At 39.5% G+C, this 22682-nt stretch overlaps 1 protein-coding gene across 1 annotated transcript in view; it reads right to left on the bottom strand.

Annotated features, from left to right (window-relative positions):
* The window catches only part of JAZF1 (JAZF zinc finger 1), a 103446-nt gene extending 80772 nt beyond the window's left edge, over positions 1-22674 (bottom strand). Inside the window, exons 1-2 of the mRNA XM_009325748.1 lie at positions 22362-22674; positions 9168-9240 (exon numbers count right to left, since the gene is read on the bottom strand). Coding sequence (XP_009324023.1) covers positions 9168-9240; positions 22362-22674 — 386 coding nt within the window. The remainder of the gene's footprint in view (positions 1-9167; positions 9241-22361) is intronic.
* Between the last annotated feature and the right edge of the window lie 8 nt (positions 22675-22682).

Genomic DNA, 22682 nt, shown 5'->3' with positions numbered 1-22682 from the left:
CGCACTCCCGGCTTCATTAGGAACATAAGGGAAGAAGCCAACTCCGTCAAGCTCTCCACCTGGTCTCCATTTCTTGGGACGCTGGAGTATTGCGGAGGAAGTGGTGGGATAATGAATGCATCTTTGCAGGATATACAAACTTTCTCTCTGGCTCAAAATCAAATTGAGAGGTCAATCCAACCGCAAAAATATTTAATGAAAATTAAGGCTGAGACTAACACTTTGGAGTAGATTTTATGTAGTGGAAGATGACATCAATATTCTTTCCTCATGAGCCAAGTTCTCCAGCACTAACAATATTCTCTCATCTGCACTTAATCGCTAGACTTGGCTATATGCTGTCGTAAAGCATGACTTGGAAAGCCTTGGTATGCAACCTCCAAACTGCGGCCCTACTTCTGAATGTCTACAAGATACAAAGACATACTTTGTGCTGCGACTCTATTTTGTTACGTGGCCTTTATGCTCACAGTCCCCATCCCTCACTGAATACTAGCAAGACTTTGCAAATGATGTGAGAGCCCTTACCCAGAAGCATCATATGCAAAAATGAGAATGACAGAGAAGGGAGGGAAACATCAAGTGCCCATAGACACTTCAGGAATTATTCCAGAATGTAGTTTGTTACATTTTAATAAATTACAAATTAGTGGGATATTCATTACTGGAAGGAATCTAAGAATACGCAATGTAGTAACATATCTAAAAGCTAATATAGGGGGGAAAAAAGTAATGCAATAATTTGCAGTTTGAACTACTAAATTAATTTGAAAATCTCATTTTTAGTCTTACTGTAGATGAATCCTATGCATACTTTTTTGCAACAAATCTAAATGGGTAGCATTACCATGAAATATTTTTACTTTTTAAAAAATCAGTAAAGTTAGAAAAAGAAGCACAACTACTTTTGTACAAAAGACCAGTGATAAGTAAACTTTAGATTAAAAAAAAAAAATCAAGCCACAGTCAATGAATATTACCAGCAGCTGGTCTGGACTGCCTTGGGATTCCAGGGGTGGTAAGTTTGCCAATCTGTAAGTCATCACATGTAGCTCAGATGGTCATGACAAGCTTTTAGCAGAACACTGGACAGCAAGGACCTTTCCTAAAAAGTTATCTACTCCGCCTGTAATTTTCTTTTGTGCATACAATGTTTTGTTGCTGTTGTTGATGGTGATTTACAGAAAAAAACATATCAGGATAGGAGGTAACTAGCTGCATACAGCAGCCATTTCTGTGAGTGGTAAAGATAAGAAGAACAACCACTGTTTTCAGCCATTTTATCTCAGATCGTATTTGAAAGAAAACTAATGCACAAATGTAAAAATTTTTGCTCATCCTTCACTCTGAAATCTAAGCATAATAGAATTTCCACAAATTCTTATTTCTGCAGAGGATATGAAACTGGCACATTAGTGTGTTTTTCAAATAGCTTGTGAGTATGTTAAATAACTGTAATATAAAGAATGAACGTATGTTATTACCAGAGTCTAATAAGAATAAGGGCCTCATTGTGCTACCACACACAGAAATAGATACTGAGAGAGCTGTTGCCCCACATGGCTGACAGTGAAATACCTGAACACAATTTTTTTGTACAGCAAACACACAGTCCTTCTGAGAGCAATACTACTGCTTATGATCAAATTCAAACATCACAGAAAACAAATGCCCTCCGTTTTAAAGCAAGGGAAACTGAAGAATTTCTCCCCTCCCTTCCCAAAATGAAGTGACCTGTGCAAGAGACCTATGCAGAAAGCTGGGAATTGAAACAGGACTGGCCAAGACAAGAAACAGTGCCAGGAAGACAAGATTATTTTTTCATCAATTTTGGCATGCCACACTGACAAAAGATGAAGAAATACCGATAAAGACAAAAATCCTGAAAGTCTTGAGGATTTATACTGACAGCTCAGGTGTTTGCTAACTAAACTACACACACAGAGGTATGTATACACACACTCACAAGGACCGATGCTGACTTGGCAACACTTCTTTCACTTGAGATTCATGAAATGGTATTTTTTCTGTCCCTGGGTCTTCCATATGAGCATTGCCAGAAGAAAGCTAATTACCTCTCAATTAAAAACAAAAAAACAACCCCACAACTAAAACACATTCTTTCAGCGTCCTACATGTTTTAATTCATCATGTAATTTTTATTTCAGGGCATGGCATTAGGGCTTTTCCTTAAAATGCCAATCTGCTTTTTGATCTTTACTGCTAATATGAAATAAAAGAGCTGTACATTATATAAATCTTCAGTTTCGCTTAGCTTGAAACTGATAAAAGAGAAAGAGAAAACAAAGCCAACTGCATAAATCCTTCCAAACCGAAAGGCATTCCCCTTACCCTAACTAACATTCATTTCTGCACATCTTGTTTGAATTATCGTCTGAAGTTTGTCTTGTTCCATCTCCAGAGCAAGTCAAATAGCAGAGCATAAAGATATGGCTACATGAATAAAAACACATGATCTACTTGGTCACTGCAAACCTAAAAATAAGCTCAGACAGAAAAATATTATCTGGCAATTGACATGTTACTTTGATCCCTTCGTTTCTGTATTCTGTCACACGCATTCCATCCAGCAGCTACTGGAAGGATCGGCATGCACCTTCAGCATGATGAGAATCAATAGTCTGAGGGAATCGCTGCACTTCTACAGAGCTGTGATATTCAATTCAAATAAGACAGTATCATGTTACAGAAAGGAAAAGTTAAAATTTAAGACAAAGGGCAAGAACTGTGGTACTAGGCACTATAAAATGTAGCAAGTCTGAACAGGTGGCACAGCAATAGTTTATCAGATTCACTGGCTCGGATTTTCTTGTGCAGAAAAACTGATCTCTGGTAGGATTCCTAAATGGAAAAGTCTTTCTTGTCTCTACCCTTTTGCTTCTGAATCTTGACATGATTAAGCAGTGTATGCTATACTGAAAAAAGTTAGGATGGTTTTCTTTTAGTTACTTTTTTTTTTAATTTTGCTTTTTCATTAAAAAAGTCAAATTAACTATCTTGAGATTAAAAATCAGTTTTTAAGGGGTTTTATATATTTATTTCTAGCATGCCTCAATTAATCGATAATGTACCACCAATAATACACCTTCAAAGTTGAAATCTCAGGCTGAATTAGAAAGACTTGAAGTCTGATCTTCTGCTTATCAGGTGAATGATGCAGTGAATACTTATTTTAGAGGAAGATGCTGACTGTTTCAAAACTGTTCCATTTTGCATACGCCTTTGCTTATCAGGTGAATGAAGAAAGCAAGCAAGGAGAAACAAACTTACTTCTCTCCAGCCTCATGACTTTAAGTTTGATTCCAAACTGTGCCCCAACAGCCATTCCAATGACGGTACACAGACATCAAGACACAGAAAGAAGAAACGTCAAAAGGAGAAATTATGTCCTACCCCAAGGCAGTTAATAGTCTTATAATTAAAACACTCCTAAGGGATCAGAGAGGAGGAAACTGAATCTTGGTCTTCCACACGTTATTCAAACAACTTAATGCTCACGCTCTTAGAAAAAAGGAAGCAACAGGATTTGCACTGCTGCTGCGAAAATGTTGTATAGAGCTTTTTGGTGGCACATCCAGTTATTGGGTATGACCTCTGAGCGGCTACAGTCTTTCATTAGCTTCTTATTTAACTACTGCTGATAGCTTACCCCGGGAAAATCTGTCATAGCAGAACCACAGGAAAAAGTGCAATGTGTTGCAAAAGCTGTGGCTCCTGCTAGGTAGCTTTAACATAAATCGCTATACTTACTGAAAGCAAGTTTACCTGTTACAACTAAATGCATACACAGAACCAACTGTCAGAGGAAACCCACTAAACACAGAGCAGAAGATAACCCTCGTGATAAAGAATGGATATGAATGGAAGAAGCCAATGGCAAGAGTGCACCTCCTGTAAAGAAAGGAGTAAGAAGCACTTTAAATTTCTATCCAGCGCTGAGCATAGTACCTTAAAAAAAAAAAGTTAAGGCCAAAGAAATAAAGGACCAGTATCATGTGGCTTGGATGCTCTGCTAAGAAAGCACACAGATGTAGTCAAAGGGCCTTGCCTCCAAATCCAAAACATTCTTCTTGTTACTGCATTAGTAACATAGTGCATACTAAATATATCACTACCCAAAGACTTACCACTTTTTAAAATAACTTTCAAATGATCATTAAATCCTATGGTGTTGGCTGTTAATTTTACTCCTGGAAAAAGTAGGTAATAGCAGTAGAACCAGAATTAGTGAGCTGGACGAGACACAGGGACAGTTTGCAGCGGTTAGAACTTTACATGCAATTAATTCCTTTCACAAACGCATATGCTCACAGAAATGATTGATTTTACTTCTAGTGGTATTAAAAAAGGAAGCAGAGTAGGGATATTTGTTCTTGAGAAGTCAATGACCATTAAGAGGAAAGGGAAATGGGGGGAGAAGTCTGGAGCCTACAGGAATTTATAATGGTAACAGTGAGGCAAAATCTTGCTAGTTAAAAATAAAATCTGGAGGGAGGATCAAAAATGTTAGGACTGGCTCAGAGGTGCGCAAGGACAATCTTGGACTATTCATCCAAGAATGCCATCCAGTTTTGATCACAGGCTTCATTTGTGCTCCCAGTTGTGCACAGGAATAAACTTTATAGACATTCAACAGCCTCATTCAACAGACTTCTTAAAGGCAACACTGGAAACGCTCACCCCAGTGTGCTGTAACTGCTTGCAGGATCAATGCTTAAAACCTATTTTATTATGTAACTTTTCTTGTATGATCTCAATTATCAATAGAAAACCACTATTAAAAAAGAATCTAGGATTAATGTAATTAAAAGTATTTTAATAGCTTTTTAAAGACTTTAAGATTACAACACTCTTTGTTTTCAACATTTCCCTAATATAGCTATTATGTGATTTGCAGTAGAAACACCATATAATTAAGGCATCTTAGTTTCAGTTGTAGGTGCATTCTAGTTTCCTTTTTTCCCCACCACGGTGAAAATTTTTCATCAAAGCAATTTCTGTATCTAAGGAAAATGTATTTTATAGAAACTGTATTAAATGCACATTTAGTTGTTCTATTTATGGCATATGCTTCCAATAATACAAGTTACTATGGCACTTCCCACCTTCCATTTTCAAGGTGAAAGGAATTTACTCCAATAAATTATGCTTTCTTCCTATTTCTGGTACTTACCATCTCAAAGGTGAAATACCTCCTTTAAAACTTAGTTGTAAAGGATTTTTCATTCATTAAGTTTTGGAATCAAAGCTTTTTATTTCTAGCATTTTTTTTAGTATTACCTTTTTAGCCAGAGGAAGTATTTGTATGCCTCTGTTGTCTTCTCACTTGTGCCAATAACGCTGGGATATTTGTTTTTAAAAAAAAAAAACAAACACAACCTGTTCCCACAACAGCTGCTTTCACCACTAACAGGTAACCAATAGTATCCGTATTAAAAAAATTTTAGAATATGCAAATACTGAGGAGTCTCTCTCTCTCCATTAGACTGCAAAAGCCTAAAAGCCTTGACAGCATGCTGCAACGCCAGGGCTTCACATTCCATGGTAATACAGCAAACTCGAGAACCATCGCCGCCAAGTCCCAGACCAACAGACTCAGAGGCACAAACAGCACTATGTAGGTTCTGATGAACACCAAGCAAAATTCATAGTCATGATAATTAACTTAAAGCTATAAATACTGTATCTAAGTAGTAGTATAAGCAATATTAATTATTGCCACTAATCACTGCATTTCAATGCAATACAAAATATAAAGGTGCCTTGACCCATATACAAAGGAAATACCTCTGGTGAAGTACTGGAGGATGTTGGCCCAAGTGCTCATTTGCAACTACTCCTGACAGATCACAGCCAGTATCCCATTCATGTAGTAGCACCATTGAACTCCTTGCAGACAAACCACTCCTGTATGTGTAGGATGGAAGCAGATGAACTGCATCTGTTTTGGCAGTAGTGTGCCTTTACTGACTCCAATTTTGACTTCTAAGAAAGCAAACGGAAAGTAAGTAGGGAACAATCATCAATACTGAGGACTGCATTAAGGCTACACTAAACTTCGTCTGAGAAAAGGATTTGTGGCAATTCAGTCAGTGCCTGTGTTTGATGTAGCGATAATAAACCATTATGACCTATAATTTATATTTTGTCCACCAGTTTTAAAAGGAACGTTATCTGTCTACATGAGGATCACACACTATGGAAGCTGCATCTGTGTGTAGTTACTGGTGGCTGTAATGGCAGTAAATCTCTAGCAGAGAAAGAGACGGAGCCTTATAGATTCAGACATCCGCAGTCTGAAGGTTGTTTCAGAACTTAAGGGCACATACAATATTGCCATATTAATATGCCTGAGAAAATAACCAGGGGTAAAAGGGAAATGGAAACAAGAGTATGTTTTGGGTTGGAAACAAAGACTCCTGTACCCTTCTGTCTCTACTATCTGCTTTACTGATACTTTATCCTCCCAGCTATCAAACTAGACAACCCAGATTTATGTTTTGTTTTGTTTTAGCTCATAATGGCCACCATACAACAGGGCAATCGGCAGAGCATAAAGCACACCCACTTAATCTTTCTACCACAACATATATTAAGTGTACATCTTATCATACAATTTTGACAGTCCCTGAGAATCAGAAGTCCCTATCTTTTCCCAGGCTCCACAAGAGCGTATGGCCCACACATAACATATTGAATATACAAACCTGCAGAGGAAGATTGTTTTAAGGTCTGGAACTCGCAGCAGGAACCAAGCTAAGTTCAGTTCCACTTAGAAGCCATAAAAGCATGGGTTTAAAAAAAGTGCAGCAGTATCTGGTGTTTGATATCTAACAGTATGCAACATGTTTATGACATGTATTAGGCTACAAAATCTGAGTTCATAGCCTGGGACAACAAAGCAGAACTCGGCTCTGGCATATGTAATGGGAAATAGAAAGGCATGACTCGTAGTGTAATGGATATTGCTGCTCCCTCAAGGGCTTGAGCTGCATAGAGCAGGTGGTTCAATGAAAGACATCAGCACTTTGCAAAAAATTAAAATACAATTAAAAGAGCAATTAAATAGCAGCTGGTTTAAATAAGAGTCAATTCAGATTGGGTTTTACTATAAGAACAACTCAATTCAGTTCTGCAGAATTATTTCTCAGAATTGAAAGGGTAAGAAAGTTTGGATAAAGTATGCAGCGAGTAACTAAAACTGTCTCAGTCACACAGAACTCAGTTAAAAAGGGTACCCAAATCATGAAATCTCGATGAGGTATCAGTTTCAAACTACTTTAAAAGTAGTCTGATTCCAAATTGGACAATCAAGTCCCGTGCCGTTTTCTGTGGTCTTAAAACAGCTTTTCCCTTATTTTAATGAAAACTTCCCTCCCTCACATTAAGTAAAATAACCACAGAAGCAACAAGAGAAAATGCCCAAGTATATAATGGAAAGAGGGAAACATACCAACATACACAACAACATACCAAGCCTACATATTGAAGAAAAAAAAAGAAGTTTTATACATTAAATGAGATCAACAGAAATAAGTGTTTAAAAGGGTCATGGTTAATTTCAAAATATGCTTTGAAGGGTAGGACTGTCTCCAGGAAGAAGAGGAGTTACTTGCCAAGTAGGAAATCATGTCAATACCAGCTATTCTTAATCATCATAGTCTCATGCAGTGGAGAAAATTTAGTCATTTTACTGAGTGAACACCACTTCTTATTTTCAGACCTCGAAGTCTTCCCCCCTCCTCCCCCCCGACACCCTTTCTCTGCAGTAAATATTATACAAAGCCAAATGGTGGATTCTGTGTTTGAAAAAGCTTGTTTCGTTTTGTTTTTTCATTTTTAACATGAAGTAAGAATTAGAAAGAAAAATTTTGCATTATGTATGACCCATGAGAGTTTGAATCAAGTCAATCTATTCTGAATTAAATTTTGGGTTAATCTTCCAGGCTTATGAGTTATATCTCATCCTCTAGACAGCAAAGATACAAAAGGAAACCGGTGTCCCATGTCCCAAAAAATTCTCTTACATATTGGACTATTATCAGTTGATAATAGTAACTTTTGATTGAAAAAAAAGATTTCTTTCTCCACTCACTTGTGTGGAGTACAAAAAGCTAATAATCCCATACAGAATATTTTCTGAGAAATGCATTTCCAAAATGCAACTAACTAGAACTTTCAACCTCAGTACACCTGATCAAAAAAACAGTATGATGTAAAAGGCGGCAAAATAATCCCGGAACAGCAGCATGTTGATTCACCTAGAACAGGAAAAAGGGGTTTTATATGAGGAATTACGCTTCCTTTACAGTGTTCATTTAGGATTAGAAGACAGTTTGGCAAACATACTGAAAAAGGGGCACTGCAACTGCACAAAATCTCGCCATCTTTCCCTTCCATGCAGCATGCTCCATGGGTCACTCTCCTCTCAGAGGGAAAGTAATCTGAGCTACCTCCACTGAATTCTGCGATGTGCTTAGGTGAGAGGGAAAATAAAGAGCAGCTCTCAGGCTGCTCTTTACCATATCACAGCCTGAGACATGAGCAACCCTTCCATTCCTCTAAGCTGGAGTACTCTGGAGGTTTCAGTTCTGCCATCAGTCAGTAACTGAAAAGCCAAGGCTCTGTTATTTAGATAAATGCTTTAAAAAATTGGTTTAATTTCTTAAATTTTTCCAGTTTTAGGTTATATAGGGCTGGTAAGCAAGATTTTTAAAGATATACACTGTGGATGAAAAACTTCCGAAGTACTGTAAAAAATTCTCTTACATATTGGACTATTATCAGTTGATAATAGTAACTTTTGATTGAAAAAAAAGATTTCTTTCTCCACTCACTTGTGTGGAGTACAAGAAAGTAGAAAATTAAGCAAAGACATTATCTTGTTTTGCACAAGATTTAGCTTAAACATAAAAGGCTAAAACCTCATCCCCTAAGTATTTCAGCAGTGCAGTTGAAGGGCTAAAAGTGATTAAAAATTTAGTTAAATTTTAATTCAACTGTCTTTCCAAAACACGTGTTACCATACTGTCATGTAACATGAAACAAAACAGAATGCATACATAAGCATACCATTTTGGCATATGCATATATATACATATTGTGCAAACCAAGATCATTTATACTTGAAAAATAACCACGCTTACCTGTTAATGTAACTTAAAGCAACATAGGTTGGCTGCTGAAGTTCTTGTTTCTCTAATACACGTGGGTCTGTATCTGGAATAAAAAAATACATACACTGAATTGAGTTTTCTATATTTACATTGAAACATATGGGACTATACTGCAAAGTAACATAAGTGAAGACAAGAGATATAAAATAGCTCAACCCAGTTTATCCATATAGAGTATGCTTAGCACAGCACAATCATTTGTTCATTCATTCATAAACACGGTATTGCATTACTTTACACAAGAATTTGAAACATCAACAGTGATGTAATTTCCAACTGTCACACAAGCTTTCACAATCCCCCTCATAAATATTAGTTTTCACTGCTTTCCATGATTTACACTGTTAAAAGGATCAAGCTTTCTTCTTTTTTAATGTAGCTGTTTCTAAATATGGTTGACACATTTTGAGACGTTCCAAGAGTGATTAGATCCCTTAAGCTGGGACTTGATACTTTTCTTCTGTGTCTCTGAGTTTTGCTTACTCTCTTCTCTACAGCTTATTTTCTGAAGCTCTCAATCAGAAAAGTCATACAAAAATGCACTTGAAGCAAAATGCTTGCCAAGTAGAGCATTGCCCATCAAAAGCCCTGAAGCAAACACAATCCAATTCCCTCGAGTGCTAACTTTCTCACTCAAATGAAAGTATGTTTTCAATCGCTGTTTTCATTGTCCTTTTTAGTTAAGTTTTGCTTTTATCTAACAAAGTAGTAGTCTTGGTTTAAATTTCTGAAACCAAAACCAAGGGAGCATGCCCACAGTTTATGTAGTTTCCTTATTAAAAAAAAAAAAAAAAAAAGGATTATTTCAGGTTTCAAATACAGCCTTGCCCTACATTGCAGAAATGCGCCTTCAGGAGCTCAGCATAAACAGGCTTCAGAAGTTCCCAATGGAAAATGTGCATCATGCCTGTGCAGATTTCTACACAGTCATTAACAACATACTTTATGCATTACTTTGAAAGCAGTTCTAGGTGCAACTTCTGCGTTTTAACTATAAAGAATACAAACTGCTTTTACTAAACAGCTCCCCATAGCACTGCTGCTTTCCATCTTTTATTTCTGAGAAGAGGAACTGCAGGGAAAACCCTTATTTTGGATTGTTCTCGCTTCATCCTACAACTTTAAGCATTGTTAATCTTAAAAAGCTCGTTATCTTGATAGCCACATTTGTTTGACCTGATCAGTTGCTTCTGGTGGTTTTTGTGGATTTTGTTTTGTTTTTAAAACATGATACGATTATTTTGGAATCTGTCTCTGCTGCCCTGCCTCAAGGAAGATTTTTAACGGAACTGAAGGAGGACTGAGCTTGAGGTAGGTGCATTTGTCACACCACTGCCCGAAGCAGGTAATATCCGAAGCGGATAATATCTGAAGCAGATAATATCTTTATTCAGTGAGTAGGGAATCCCCTGTCCCACCCCCTCAAAGCTCAGGCTGATCCTGATCTTTCTTCCTACATTCGCTCCTGCAAAGCTCAGGCTCCAGGATTTGCTAACATGCCTTTATCGATATGTCCCTAAAGAGTTAAATACCTTTAAGGAAGTTCAGAGAAGAGGAATAAAAGCAAAAGTGCCAATCCAACCAGCAACCCCAAGCCTGTTATCCTTAAAATGAGCAGGTCTTGCTGGTGCCTGGGGAAATTCTGCAGTAATTACCAGCACACCACACTTGCTCCGTATTAAGCTAACCAAAGACAGGAAAGCATCAGCTATCTTCTGTGTTATCTTTATAATTCACTTCTCTGAGGAAGTTAGATTCACGAAACACACGAAGATCTTTTACTCGCCTTTGTTTCTACAAAACCCACAGTCACTTAGCAGGCCAAGCATACAACTGCTGTCCCGGTGAGCTCCGTTAGATTTACACCTCAGTGGTGCATGGCCTGCCATGAAACTGTCTCGATCCAGAATGTCTGCAGAGCATTAATCCCAGCCAGGACTATCTGAGAACTGCCTCAACCCAAGTTTAGCCATCTGTGGTTAAATGACTACGTCTTTGCTAATCCCGTTCTTAAATGGGATTAACCTCCATCTATAAACAACAGTTTCTGTGACTGAAAGAGACAAAATTGGGGCTGGTTTACATCAGAGTGCTGCGCGTATCTGTGGGAGAGGACAAGAGAAAGCTCTAATGGAGAATCTACCACCCTTCTACTGCTCGCCAGTGGCTCACCGTAACAGCAGCTGAAGATGAAAATGCAAAGACAAAAAACCAAAATCCCCATAACTTTTGTTAGGAGCATGTTATCAAAGCACAGAGAAATTCGCCTGCTGGCACCTGCACAAAGCAGAGTCCTGTCTCTCAGTAGGTGCTGCCTGACACATGAGGAATGCTCTGCACACAGTCTCTGTTCAGTGTATCTACCCCTTCCCCCTCCACGTACCAGACTTCGCATGTATTTCAAGTTGATTGTGTTGTATATCCCAATTCCACCAAAAAATAATCCAGGAGGTGGTCAAGAAAATCTTGTATGAATTTAGCACTCAAAACGCTTGACACATTTTTATTCCTCTTGCATCCAGCTGCTGGGTTGCCGGTCACGAGAACATCACATTCACTTCCGCACTGTAGCAGGAACTATACATAACACTGTTGGATATTATTTCTCTTCCCCAGCTATAATAACAGAAGATAAAAAGAAAGCACAGAAACTTGCACTGGCGCCACTGCATGGCCCTCAGAGAAGAGCAGAAAAGAGCAGAGACCAGGCCAGCTGTGCCGCGGGTGCCAGCAGCCACGCGGCCCCGGCACAGCCCTTCCCCAGCTGGAGGGGCAGGAAGCCCACACCGGCAGCCCCACTGCACCCACCTAAAACCTGCACAGCCTTGCTATCCAGCTCACCACTGCCAGCTTTTTTCTCACTGTCCTAAAATGCCACCGGTCCATTCCTTCCCATCTCCATTCCCTCTTCCCCATCCTTTGCCCAACCTCAGCCAGCACCTTTCCTCTCTCCTGCCCCTTCCTAACCCCAGTTCTTACTACTCGTCCTGCCTCCCATTGCTCTCTCCTGCCCTCGCTGTCAGGCTGCCCACTCCTCTCCCCTCAAAATGTCCCGACATACGAACAAGTTAAAAATCACATGGAGATGTCTATAACCACTTGTTCACTCTTGTACCGTACACAGGACTGAACATATATACAATTCTTTCCCTGTACTGCCCTCTTCCCTGCGGCCTCGGACTCCCCCCCATTATTGCATCTTACTTCCAATTTAGACAGTCTCGACTTACTTTCTTGATGTTAGTTAGCACACTTCTGAGCACAGGTAAATATACATTACTGTTGTTAACAACTACGGAAAGACTGCAACCATCCCAGGCTTGCTTTAAAAAAAAAAAAAGACATAATTACCTTTTTTTCTTTTTTTTCTTTTTAAAGATACCAAACACAGCTACAGTGATATCAAGTAGCAGTATTCCCTGATGCTGAACCTTCAATCCTGGACTACCAGTGCTCTGCTTCTCTCACACCTAAGCACATTCATATAGACACTAGCACAGTTTTCTAACACCACACATGCTGCCCAAAGCCACAGTCTCCAAACATGTGTTACCCCACTGACCAGGGTGTTATGTATCAGCCAACACTCTCAACTATCTGACTTGGGGATGAGGAGCAGGGGAGGCAAAAATCTGTTGTCAATCTCACAAAATGGCCCTGTATAATGTTAAATGTTTAGTCAATGTTTCTTCAAACACACATAGGCTGGTCAAAGTCAGCCAAAAGTAGCCTAAATAGTTTCCAAACAGACACCTATAATGGATTAAACACTCACAGATGGCAAATCTTTTTCCTGAAAAGTATTTAAGCAGTACAACCTAGGCCTGATCTGAGCTCCCTTTCTTATAAGAAAAATATCCAGACAGCACACACACAAAAACAGCTACAGATTTTGAAGGGACTAGTTGATTAGCATTACTTTAACTAGTTACCCTTGCTTCTTGAATTAACATGGGCTATCAAAGACTCACTACTTCATTAGTTTTGTTGTAACACTTTAAATCTGGTAGAACAAATTGCCACCTGCTGTACATTATTAGCTGCCTTCATTACTTGTCTCTTCTCATAAGCACTATGTTTCACTGATTTAATTTCACAGCAGGAAGAAGAAAAGGACTATGTACTTTCTGTAATGCTGTGGGGTTTTTTTAGCTATGTCCTCTTATTTTACTATGGTGTTAGATTTTGGAAACCCTGTTGTATTCTCTTTTTCTTTAATGAAATGTTATTAAAATAAAATTTTGATTTCATATGAACTACTCCAGGGTTTTGTTCTGGGTCCCACCACCTCACTATTAAAAGACGTGGGTGCTAACATCCACAAGAGAGAGTTACTCAACTAATCATCTATAGGATTAGACACCTCCAATTTCTCACATCTACAACCTGTTTCATACTGGGCAACCAGAGAAGTAGTATGAGTGTGTAATTAAGGCTAAGACCATAAATTGCACTGCGCCATCTTTGAGCTGCTCAGACGAAGCATTTTCTGTGTTGTAACAAACTGAATCACTGACTACTGAACCAAGCTACGCTTACTAAATCACCTCACCCTACGCAGAAATAACTTGCAGCTTGAAAACACTGCAAAATCCTAACCTGGTGAAGTATTTTAAAGAGAGCAAATAATAAGGCATATACATCCTGTGTAAGTACAGTCTTCATCAATTATATGACTTTGTTCTACATGAGTATGTCTGCACAAAAATATATGCCACATCTTCATTATTATACAATAGAGCAGTAAGTTTTGCCCTACAAGATACAAGAAAGTTATCATAAGCAGATTCACATGAGAACTTCACTTTCAGAAAGTTCCTGCATTTAAATCACTGTGAAAAATCACTTTTCACCTTATAAAGGGCACACAGAAAAGTGCTAACAAATTTCAGTGGCATTATTTTACAATCTCAAGCTTTCTTCTTACAGGGACTAGGAAAGGTCACTACCACTAGCAAAGTCATAAAGATAGTCTCAGAAGAAAAAATAATGACTTAAAGGAAGTAAAATTTAAGCTACTCTTCAACATCTTGAATCTGAAGTGGCCAGTGCTGCTTTTACCCCGCTGTGCCACCACTTAACAGGCAGAAGTTGAGGTCAAGATTGACAAGAGTCCAGGTACCTAAAGAAGGACATATGAATCCCTGTTCACGTACAAATGAAGTGACTGGATTTTCAAGATTTTTTCGTAGCTGTAACCCTCCAAAAGATTTCACTGATGCTGTAGATATTACATTTCAGGGTTGGGGGTGGGGGGCTGAGGGGAGGGTACAGGGGTGTCCATATCTTAAAAAGATTTAGGTTTGAAAAACATGTCTTCTATCAGCTGTGCCATTACTTAAGCCGAACAGTTGCAACAAAAGCAAAAAGACAAAACTCCCCTTGCCAACCCAAGGGTGTTATTTCTGTTTCCATTTAATCTCAAAAAGAATAATAAAATGCCTCAAATGTTATGAAAATAATTGCCCTGCAAAGGATTTTAAAAGCACTAAAACTTGTATATACAAGGACCAAGGACTTGCAGTATGATCTATCTCCCAAGTCACTTGGAGATGGTTATGATAATCTCACCTTTTTGTGCAAGATCAGTGCAAGATCACACTGAGGTGAACTGCCAACACAAGAGGTCCCCCAGACTCACAACTGGCTTTGTCAGAACATCCGCACACACGTTCCGCTCGCCCACCACCAGGTTCGCAGAGTGCCTGTCTTGTATTTCACTTGGCCTTGAAAACTGGCAGATATAAGTCAGCCTAGCTAATTAATTAAAACCTACACTTCCCTTGAAACTAGCTCGCTTCACTAACGATGCCAAGGCAAACATTTCTGTTGGCTTCCTCAAAAGTCCACGATTGTTCTTACATGGATGTAGCTTAAAAAGCCAGAAACAGATAAATTCAGTGTTACTGGAAACTGCTCCCCATCCAAAACCTCCATTACAAGGAAGCCACTATGAATTTCAGTTTCAATCCCAAACGCAGTGTTATTCGTGTCTTCTTATGAATTTAAAGGATAAGATCACAGACAACTATCATTTTACAGATATTAACACAGTCCCCTAATTACATCTTTAATAGAAAAAAAAAAATTTCCCTCATCTCCAAAAAGGAGGTGATGCTCTACACGTCTGTCGTGGTTTAACCTCAGTTGGCAACTGAGCACCACATAGCTGCTCGCTCACTCCCTCAGCCCCGGTGGTACAGGGAAAAGAATCAGAAGAGAAGTGAGAAAACCCGTGGGTTGAGATAAGAACAGTTTAATACTTCAAATAAAATAAAATAATAATAGTAACAACAACAACAACAATAGAAGAATATACAAAGCAAGTGATGCACGATGCAATTGCTCACCACCTGCTGACCAATGCCCAGCCAGTCCCTAAGCAGCAATCGCTGCCCCCCGGCCAACTCCCCCCAGCTTATGTACTGAGCATGACGTCACATGGTATGGAATATCCCTTTGGCCAGTCTGGGTCAGCTGTCCTGGCTATAGTCCCTCCCAGCTTCTTGTGCACATCCTCACTGGCAGAGTATGGGAAGCTGAAAACTCCTTGATTTAGTATAAACACTGCTTAGCAACAACTAAAACATCGGTGTGTTATCACATTATTCTCATGCTAAATCCAAAACACAGCACTATGCCAGCTACTAGGAAGAAAATTAACTCTATCCCAGCCGAAACCAGGACAACTTCAAAGACAGAACATTGGAGGATAAATACCATGATTCTGCAAGAGTTTTAAACCTACCTGACTTCAAGAATACATTAATATTTACACACAAGTTTAAGTTCTTTCCAAGATCAAGGTGTTAAATGCCACAGAGATGGACTTATCAAAATGTGTGAAACAGATTAGATACCAAACTCTTCCACATTTCCAGATTAAGCTCTCATTAAATAGATGACTAAGAAAGCTACATTCGGGCAAGTACAAACAAGGAAACACTGTATTTATTTCAACTTTCACAGTTTCAGTGAACACTAGAGGCTTCAGGATATTTTTTAGTACAAAATTCTCCCTGTTTGGTCTATCGCAGACTTGCAAAAATTTCTCAGTTAGCTGCAAACAGTTTATTTCCCCCATCAAATTGCTCGTAAGTGCATGAAGCCATGAAAAAAAACCCTGAAAGGCCACATAAATATTACAAGAAGGTCACAAAACTGCAGTCTTTTTGGCCTGCTGGGAGACAGCTCTATCAGGCTGACAGTGCTCTACCGGCACTCTGCTGCTGCTCAAACCAGGCCTGCGTACTTTCCACTCAGCGACTGATTGATTGCTAGTGCTGCATTACTGCAGAAGGATAACGGAGTCCAAAGCCAAGGTAAGGCACCATAGGTCACAGTCCAAAGTTTAAACTACTGTGGACCTCTCCTAAAGCCTGCAAGCACAAAAAAGTTAGCATTAATCTTAACAACTGCAAATTACATATTACGCATGTAGGCAAGTGGTTAGCAAAAAGAAATATCTAACAGAAGGTTTATTTAAATGAAGGCTGCCTCAGGAAAAAAAGCCAACAAGTACGTATCGGGAATGCGCACACAGGCAGCCGGAAGGCATAGAAAGCAGCATCTGCTGACTTAACACCCTGGTTTAGCACACACTAGCCTCTTCACATAGGTGCCCCTCACAAGGAAGTGAGGCAGTCTTCATGGAAGTTTCTGAAGAAAATGGGAATTTGTAAAAACTGCCTCTTCGTAGAAAATGCACCCTGATCCCAGGGACACCACACTCTAGCATTTTACCTTCACTGAGTGTTATGACTGCAGAACCTGTAAGAAACAGTCAGAGGATATCACTGCACGAGGGACCATATAGAAAAGGTCACAGAAGTTCAAAAGCAGCCTGCTGAAAATTAAAGCACAAAAACCTTCAAGAACACCACAACCAACAGTATCCATTCACTGCTGCAGACCAGCACATGTGAAACTCCATTTTATAACACAAACTCTGTGAGACACAAGAACATAGAGCTTTGTCGTATGAGAAACTGGTATCTTGCTGGGTGTAAGGTAGTGTATGCTATTTCAGATTACCTACACAGAAACAAATCTGTGCTTTGGTCTTACAGCAAACAGAAGAGTAGAACGTTTTTTATGTAACACTGTTGCTGAGCATTCCTGTTTCATCCTTGCAAGCTGCCACTACTTAATTCGGACTGTGAACTCTTGGAAGTAATGGCCATCCCTCACCTCCCATTGCCCAGCCAAATAGGGTTCTGGTTACAGCTTCAACTGTACTAATTTAATGCATAATTACTAAAAGGATTTCAGGTTAAAATGGTAGCTCAGCAACACAACCGAATAGATCATTTGACATTTTCAGTTTTTAATCAAAAAACCAAATATCCAAGCAAATGTAAACACAAGGATTTGGAAATCTTCTGAAACCTATCTTTCATTACTAAAAAATATTTGTGATATAAGCACATGTAAGAAAAAAATATTTCAGATATGGACAACAGAAAAGAGAAAGAATGCATCGAGTCCAATCATGGATCCTGAATCTTTAAAATGTTCTAATTTCTGCAACTAAGTTAATTATTGCACACTAGTAAGTGACCACAGTGCTCCTCAGTTGCTGAAAGCAACCTTTGTATCTGCCATGCTGTCTTCAAATAGGCAATTAAAGTGAAAAATGAGAGTGTGCATAACTTTCCAGTGCCACATATTATATATAAATAACACAACACACAAATAAGAACAGGACAGAAGTTCTCAACCCAAACACTTGATCAACTTAGTCATGCCTTCATCTGTTTATTTGAAAATATATTACTTTGCTACTCTTGTGGTCCTTATTACAGACAGTCTACTGCCTTAAGAAGAGTTTTCCCTTGCCAGAAATTAAAAGAACTTTCCATTCCTCTGTCCCCAAAATAATTTGCATTAACCGAGGTTGGACAGCATCAAACATGCTAGGATAACTGCGAGGTAGTGGACAGATCCAAGCAACCGATCTGTTCCTTTGTTCCTCAGTGCGGCAATCTGGTTGACCAGAACTTGCCTGAGGTTGCCCTAAGAGTTACTTTCTTGCTTTACACCAATTTACAGTACTGTAAACCAAGTGCAGAATCTGTGAAATTCTTTATTTGAAAGATTAAAAAAAAAGGATCATATACTGTGAGTGTTCTCAGTGGGAAGCTTGTAGGTCATACACAGCCTGTGAGGAACAACATCACAGCTCCTTTTCCATCCTTACAAGGTGTGTGAGCTCTCTGCATACCATCCTGCACCTGAACACCCTCTCTCCAGCAGGTGAGCACAACTAGCATCCTCTCTCAGCAGAGAAATTCAAGCTGTGGCCTTTCCTGGTCCCATTAGAAGCTAGTCCGATTAGAGATACAGCCGAGTCCACGTGGGCCGCCTCAGACCTCTGGCCCAGCCAAACAACAGGCTACCACCTATGGCTGCTTCAGCCTGCCGTTGCCTCTGACAGAAGGGATGGCACCTGATCAGCCAGTTTTTAAGCCATCTCCCATGCACCCCCTCCTCCGAAAACCCACCCAAAACTCCAGCAGCAACTACGAAGCAGGAAGCTGTGTAGAAGGGTATAACCGTAATTCATTAAGAGAATATTACTGTGCACTGTGATTGCAGACATCCTCATAATATTCTCAGTAGCTCATGTCTCAGAATATAAAGAGTAATGCTGTGAATCAGATACTTAATTGCTATTCAAATGGAACATAATTGCTGGTAACTAGCTGCAGAGCTACAAATGTCAAAAAGGTGTCTTGTGATCTTTCAGATGTAGTGAACTGCAAGCACACTTCATGTGCCGTGATGCTTTTCCACTTACTATGTTAATTCGTTTTTATTTGAAACATACAATTATTGCTGCAACCAAATGCAATAATTAATGGTTACTTTTAATAGGTAAAATATTCATTAATCAAATCAACAGGAGACCAGCACAGTGTTAGAAAGGTCCCTTAAAGAAGGGGGTGGGGGGTGGGGGGGGGAAGAGTCTGCTGCTACTTTATTTTATTTTACTTTTAAAATTGTGAGTGTATTGCATTTTTAAGCATTTGAAATGTTAACCTCTTGCTTGCAACTTCTAAGTGCAAATATACTTAATGAAGCTTGAAATAGAGAAAAAATAGAATGCCATTTTCACAGAATTTCCCAACATTTAATTCAAGTCACATAATCTTGTGAAGTACCACTGGAGGGTGTTAAAATAAAGGGTCCATTCTCACTTAACAGTCAACCACACAGGACTTAACATATATTATTAGTAATCTCTAAAATGATCCCATTCCAATAATGAAATGAGTATTTTTATTCCTCACCACGCTATGATGTTTCTTTTGTCTGAGAGTTTTAAAACTCATACATTGTGGAAAGACACTCACCTTTAATTCACCCGAATCGGAAGCTCCCCAAAATTAATTTTAAAAAGATTAAGTCCACAATTTAGCGGTATTATTCTATTCTGAAACAATGATAAAACCACCCTCATGGCATGCAGCACCCTCCCCAAACACACACACCAGCATGACGCTCTTGTTAATCACTTTTGTAGGTCCCAACTACTCTCAGTGCCCTCTGCACAAGTGGTAACACCACAGCTACGTTGGCAGAGCCCTCTAATGGGGACGCATCGAGAGCACATCAAAAGCACTGCTCTTATTGACATAGTTGTTTCACCTCCCCAGATGACACACAGAGGCCAATAAAAACACTCTGCCAGCATAGCTGTGACACACACACACCCCCAGCTGGTAGGGGGATGCCTGTCAGGGAAAGCATTTTTCATTCCCTGCGCTGACAGACTGGAGAGAAAGGAGGAAGAAGGGCTGGAGGGTGCTTTCCAACGCAGAGCCAGTCCTGCACGCGGATTTTCTAGGTGTTCAGTCAAAACCCTCTGTTTCCAAAATTCACACATTTCTCCACCCTCTCAGGTCATACACATCATTACCCATTACATCTGGAAGCCGACAAAAAAGAAAAATGAGGAGCATTCATCTTGTGTTCAGCATTTTGCCAAAATTACAAGGAAATAATTCTTGGAGTTGGCAATGGATTGATTGAGGATTGAGTTTAGTGGGTTTCTATGAGAACCCGGTCCTGGCCTGGGCAAATCCATTGGGAGGTTTGGCCTTTTTTGGACAAAACCTGGTTAACTATAGTAGCAGCGCCATCCTTATATAAACCACAAATCTGTGCTTTTTCAAATCAAGCATGTGAGGTGAATAAATGCTTAAATCCATATTCTAGGATAAACAGTTTTGCATAAAGCAAGCAGTTATTTCAAAACAGCTAGTTTTCATATTTAAAAAAATTGAAAATTTATAGGTTTGTGTTTTGCCTTTTTATTATTATTACTCAAATACTCAAACCCTTGTTCTCATCTAGTTTTAATAATGAAAACCTGGATAAACATTCCAAAATAAATAAAACCTAGTATTACTTTAAATAAAAGTTCAAAATATGTATCTTGACAGTTCTGATGCTTGAGGGTTTTATTTCCCAAAGTAGTAATGATCTCCAGGAGTTAAAATAATATGATTATATCCCAACTCCATGGCCAGCTAAACCACAACTGAACTTCAGTGGCACATATTTCATCTGCAATGTCAGAAGATCTCCATTTCAGACTATCAACATAGCACTAAATTTTCACATGTCATTGAAAACAGGCCACTTCTCATTTTGGCTGGAAACTCTAAAATGAACCACTATAGGCAGTGCAGCTAGTATTTCACAAATTAAACCTCTTCATCTTTACCAGGAATCAAAAAGGAAAGCTTTTTACTCTAAGTTATTTACTGTGTCTTCACTCCTCTGCAAACAGTGGTTGCTGAGTTTTTTGCTTTATTTTTTGAGGGAGGGTTGTATTAGAAGGAAACAAGACATATTTTTCCTGTGAGTCACTAAAATTGCTGTAAGAAGCTTAACTTCTGGGCTACTACTTTGCACAGTCTTGTAGGAGACAGACTGGATTCCTAATCTTCACTTCCTGGTGACAGGAACATGGAGTGCACAAAACTAAGCAATTTCTTGTAAGGAAGAAGGAAATGGCATCATTACTTAGCACTACTCAAGAGAAGCCCCCTCCAAAAGATGGCAACCATGGCTGGTGGAGCAAGGATGGGAACTGACTGCGTAAGAATGCCAGGTGCTCAGATAACCTTTACTTCCTGAAACGTCTTTTCCAAAATTCATTTGGACATACTGTGTCATGCACAATTTTATTTCATTGGAAATAATTTCACCACCAGTGTGCCTTATCCAAGACTATGAAGAACTCTACATTGGTCACCAGTGCTACGCATGAAACATCCAGCAACAAACCTACCCCACAGGGAACAAGAAATACACACACACACACACACACGATGCATCAGTACATTTCTTGCAGGGCGGTAAGGTTTCTCTCTCTCTCTAAGAGGAAGACATAATCACTAAAAATATTAGGTTCACATTTGCGCACTACTGTGAGGCAAAAAATTCTACTTCTCTGCAAACAAATGGACAACTATTTTTATTTAGGTTTACTGCATCTCTTCTATAGCACCTTTTTAAAGTCTAATATTCAATCACTGGGACAACAAGGACTGGTATGGAAGAAATCCTTAAAATGCTGTTAACCATAAGCCTTGAGCAACAAGACTATTTTGTTTGCCCTTAAGTACTAACGGTGGAGCCGATCCTCTGCACTTTTGTACCTTTGATACCTGCTCTTGAAAGAGCATTTCAAATTATCTTTTCTTGAGAACTAGTAAAGTGAAATAGATTATTTCATGCACTAAAGTTACCACCTCAGTTCCAGTATCTCCAGCCACTGGAAGCCAAGCGTGGTAAGTGGTTTGGTGCCTTCCACTGAATGACAGCTGGCCACCTCAGTCCAGCTCCTAGAGGACAAGAGTTTGCAGAGCAGGGAAGAGGTGAAGTCTCACAGCTTTACTGAAACTGGATCCTCTAACTTGCTGTCTCTCAGAGCAACGGTCTGAATTGATACAACACAAAGATAAAACTGAGGTTTTACCCTCACCCAACCGCTCATGAACTGAGGCTTGTGGAGGGATGAGAGGAGACATTTTCTGTCCCGGGGAATGCTGTGCTAGTTTCCTTTGGTGAGAAAACTTCAGGTTTTCAGCGCAGCCAAACGACTTTTTCCTCATCATTAAGGCCAGCACAGATTTCCACACGCTGACTCACCCTGGTGTGTCATCCGTAGGGGCGGGACCGGAGGAGAGTTGCAACTCACGGAGAGAAAGTCGCTTTTAACTCTTAACCCGACCAGCCGGGGAGGGGAAACACCCTTCCCACAACGGGCAGCGGCGGCCACTCCTTCACGGGGAGACAGAAGCGCACAGAAACGCCTCGTACGAGTCCTTAGCAGATTAAAGAGAAACGAGACATTCAGCTCTGGTGTGAAAAGACATACCACCGGGGGCGGGTCGCTAGAGCGACGAGGATCAGTTTGCACTAGATTTACCACAGTCTTTGCAAACCTCCTGTGCTCTTCCATTCAGGGAC

This window comes from Pygoscelis adeliae, unplaced genomic scaffold, assembly GCF_000699105.1.
Source record: "Pygoscelis adeliae isolate BGI_AS28 unplaced genomic scaffold, ASM69910v1 Scaffold226, whole genome shotgun sequence".
Lineage (NCBI taxonomy): Eukaryota > Metazoa > Chordata > Aves > Sphenisciformes > Spheniscidae > Pygoscelis > Pygoscelis adeliae.
This window is presented reverse-complemented; position numbering and strand designations above follow the sequence as displayed.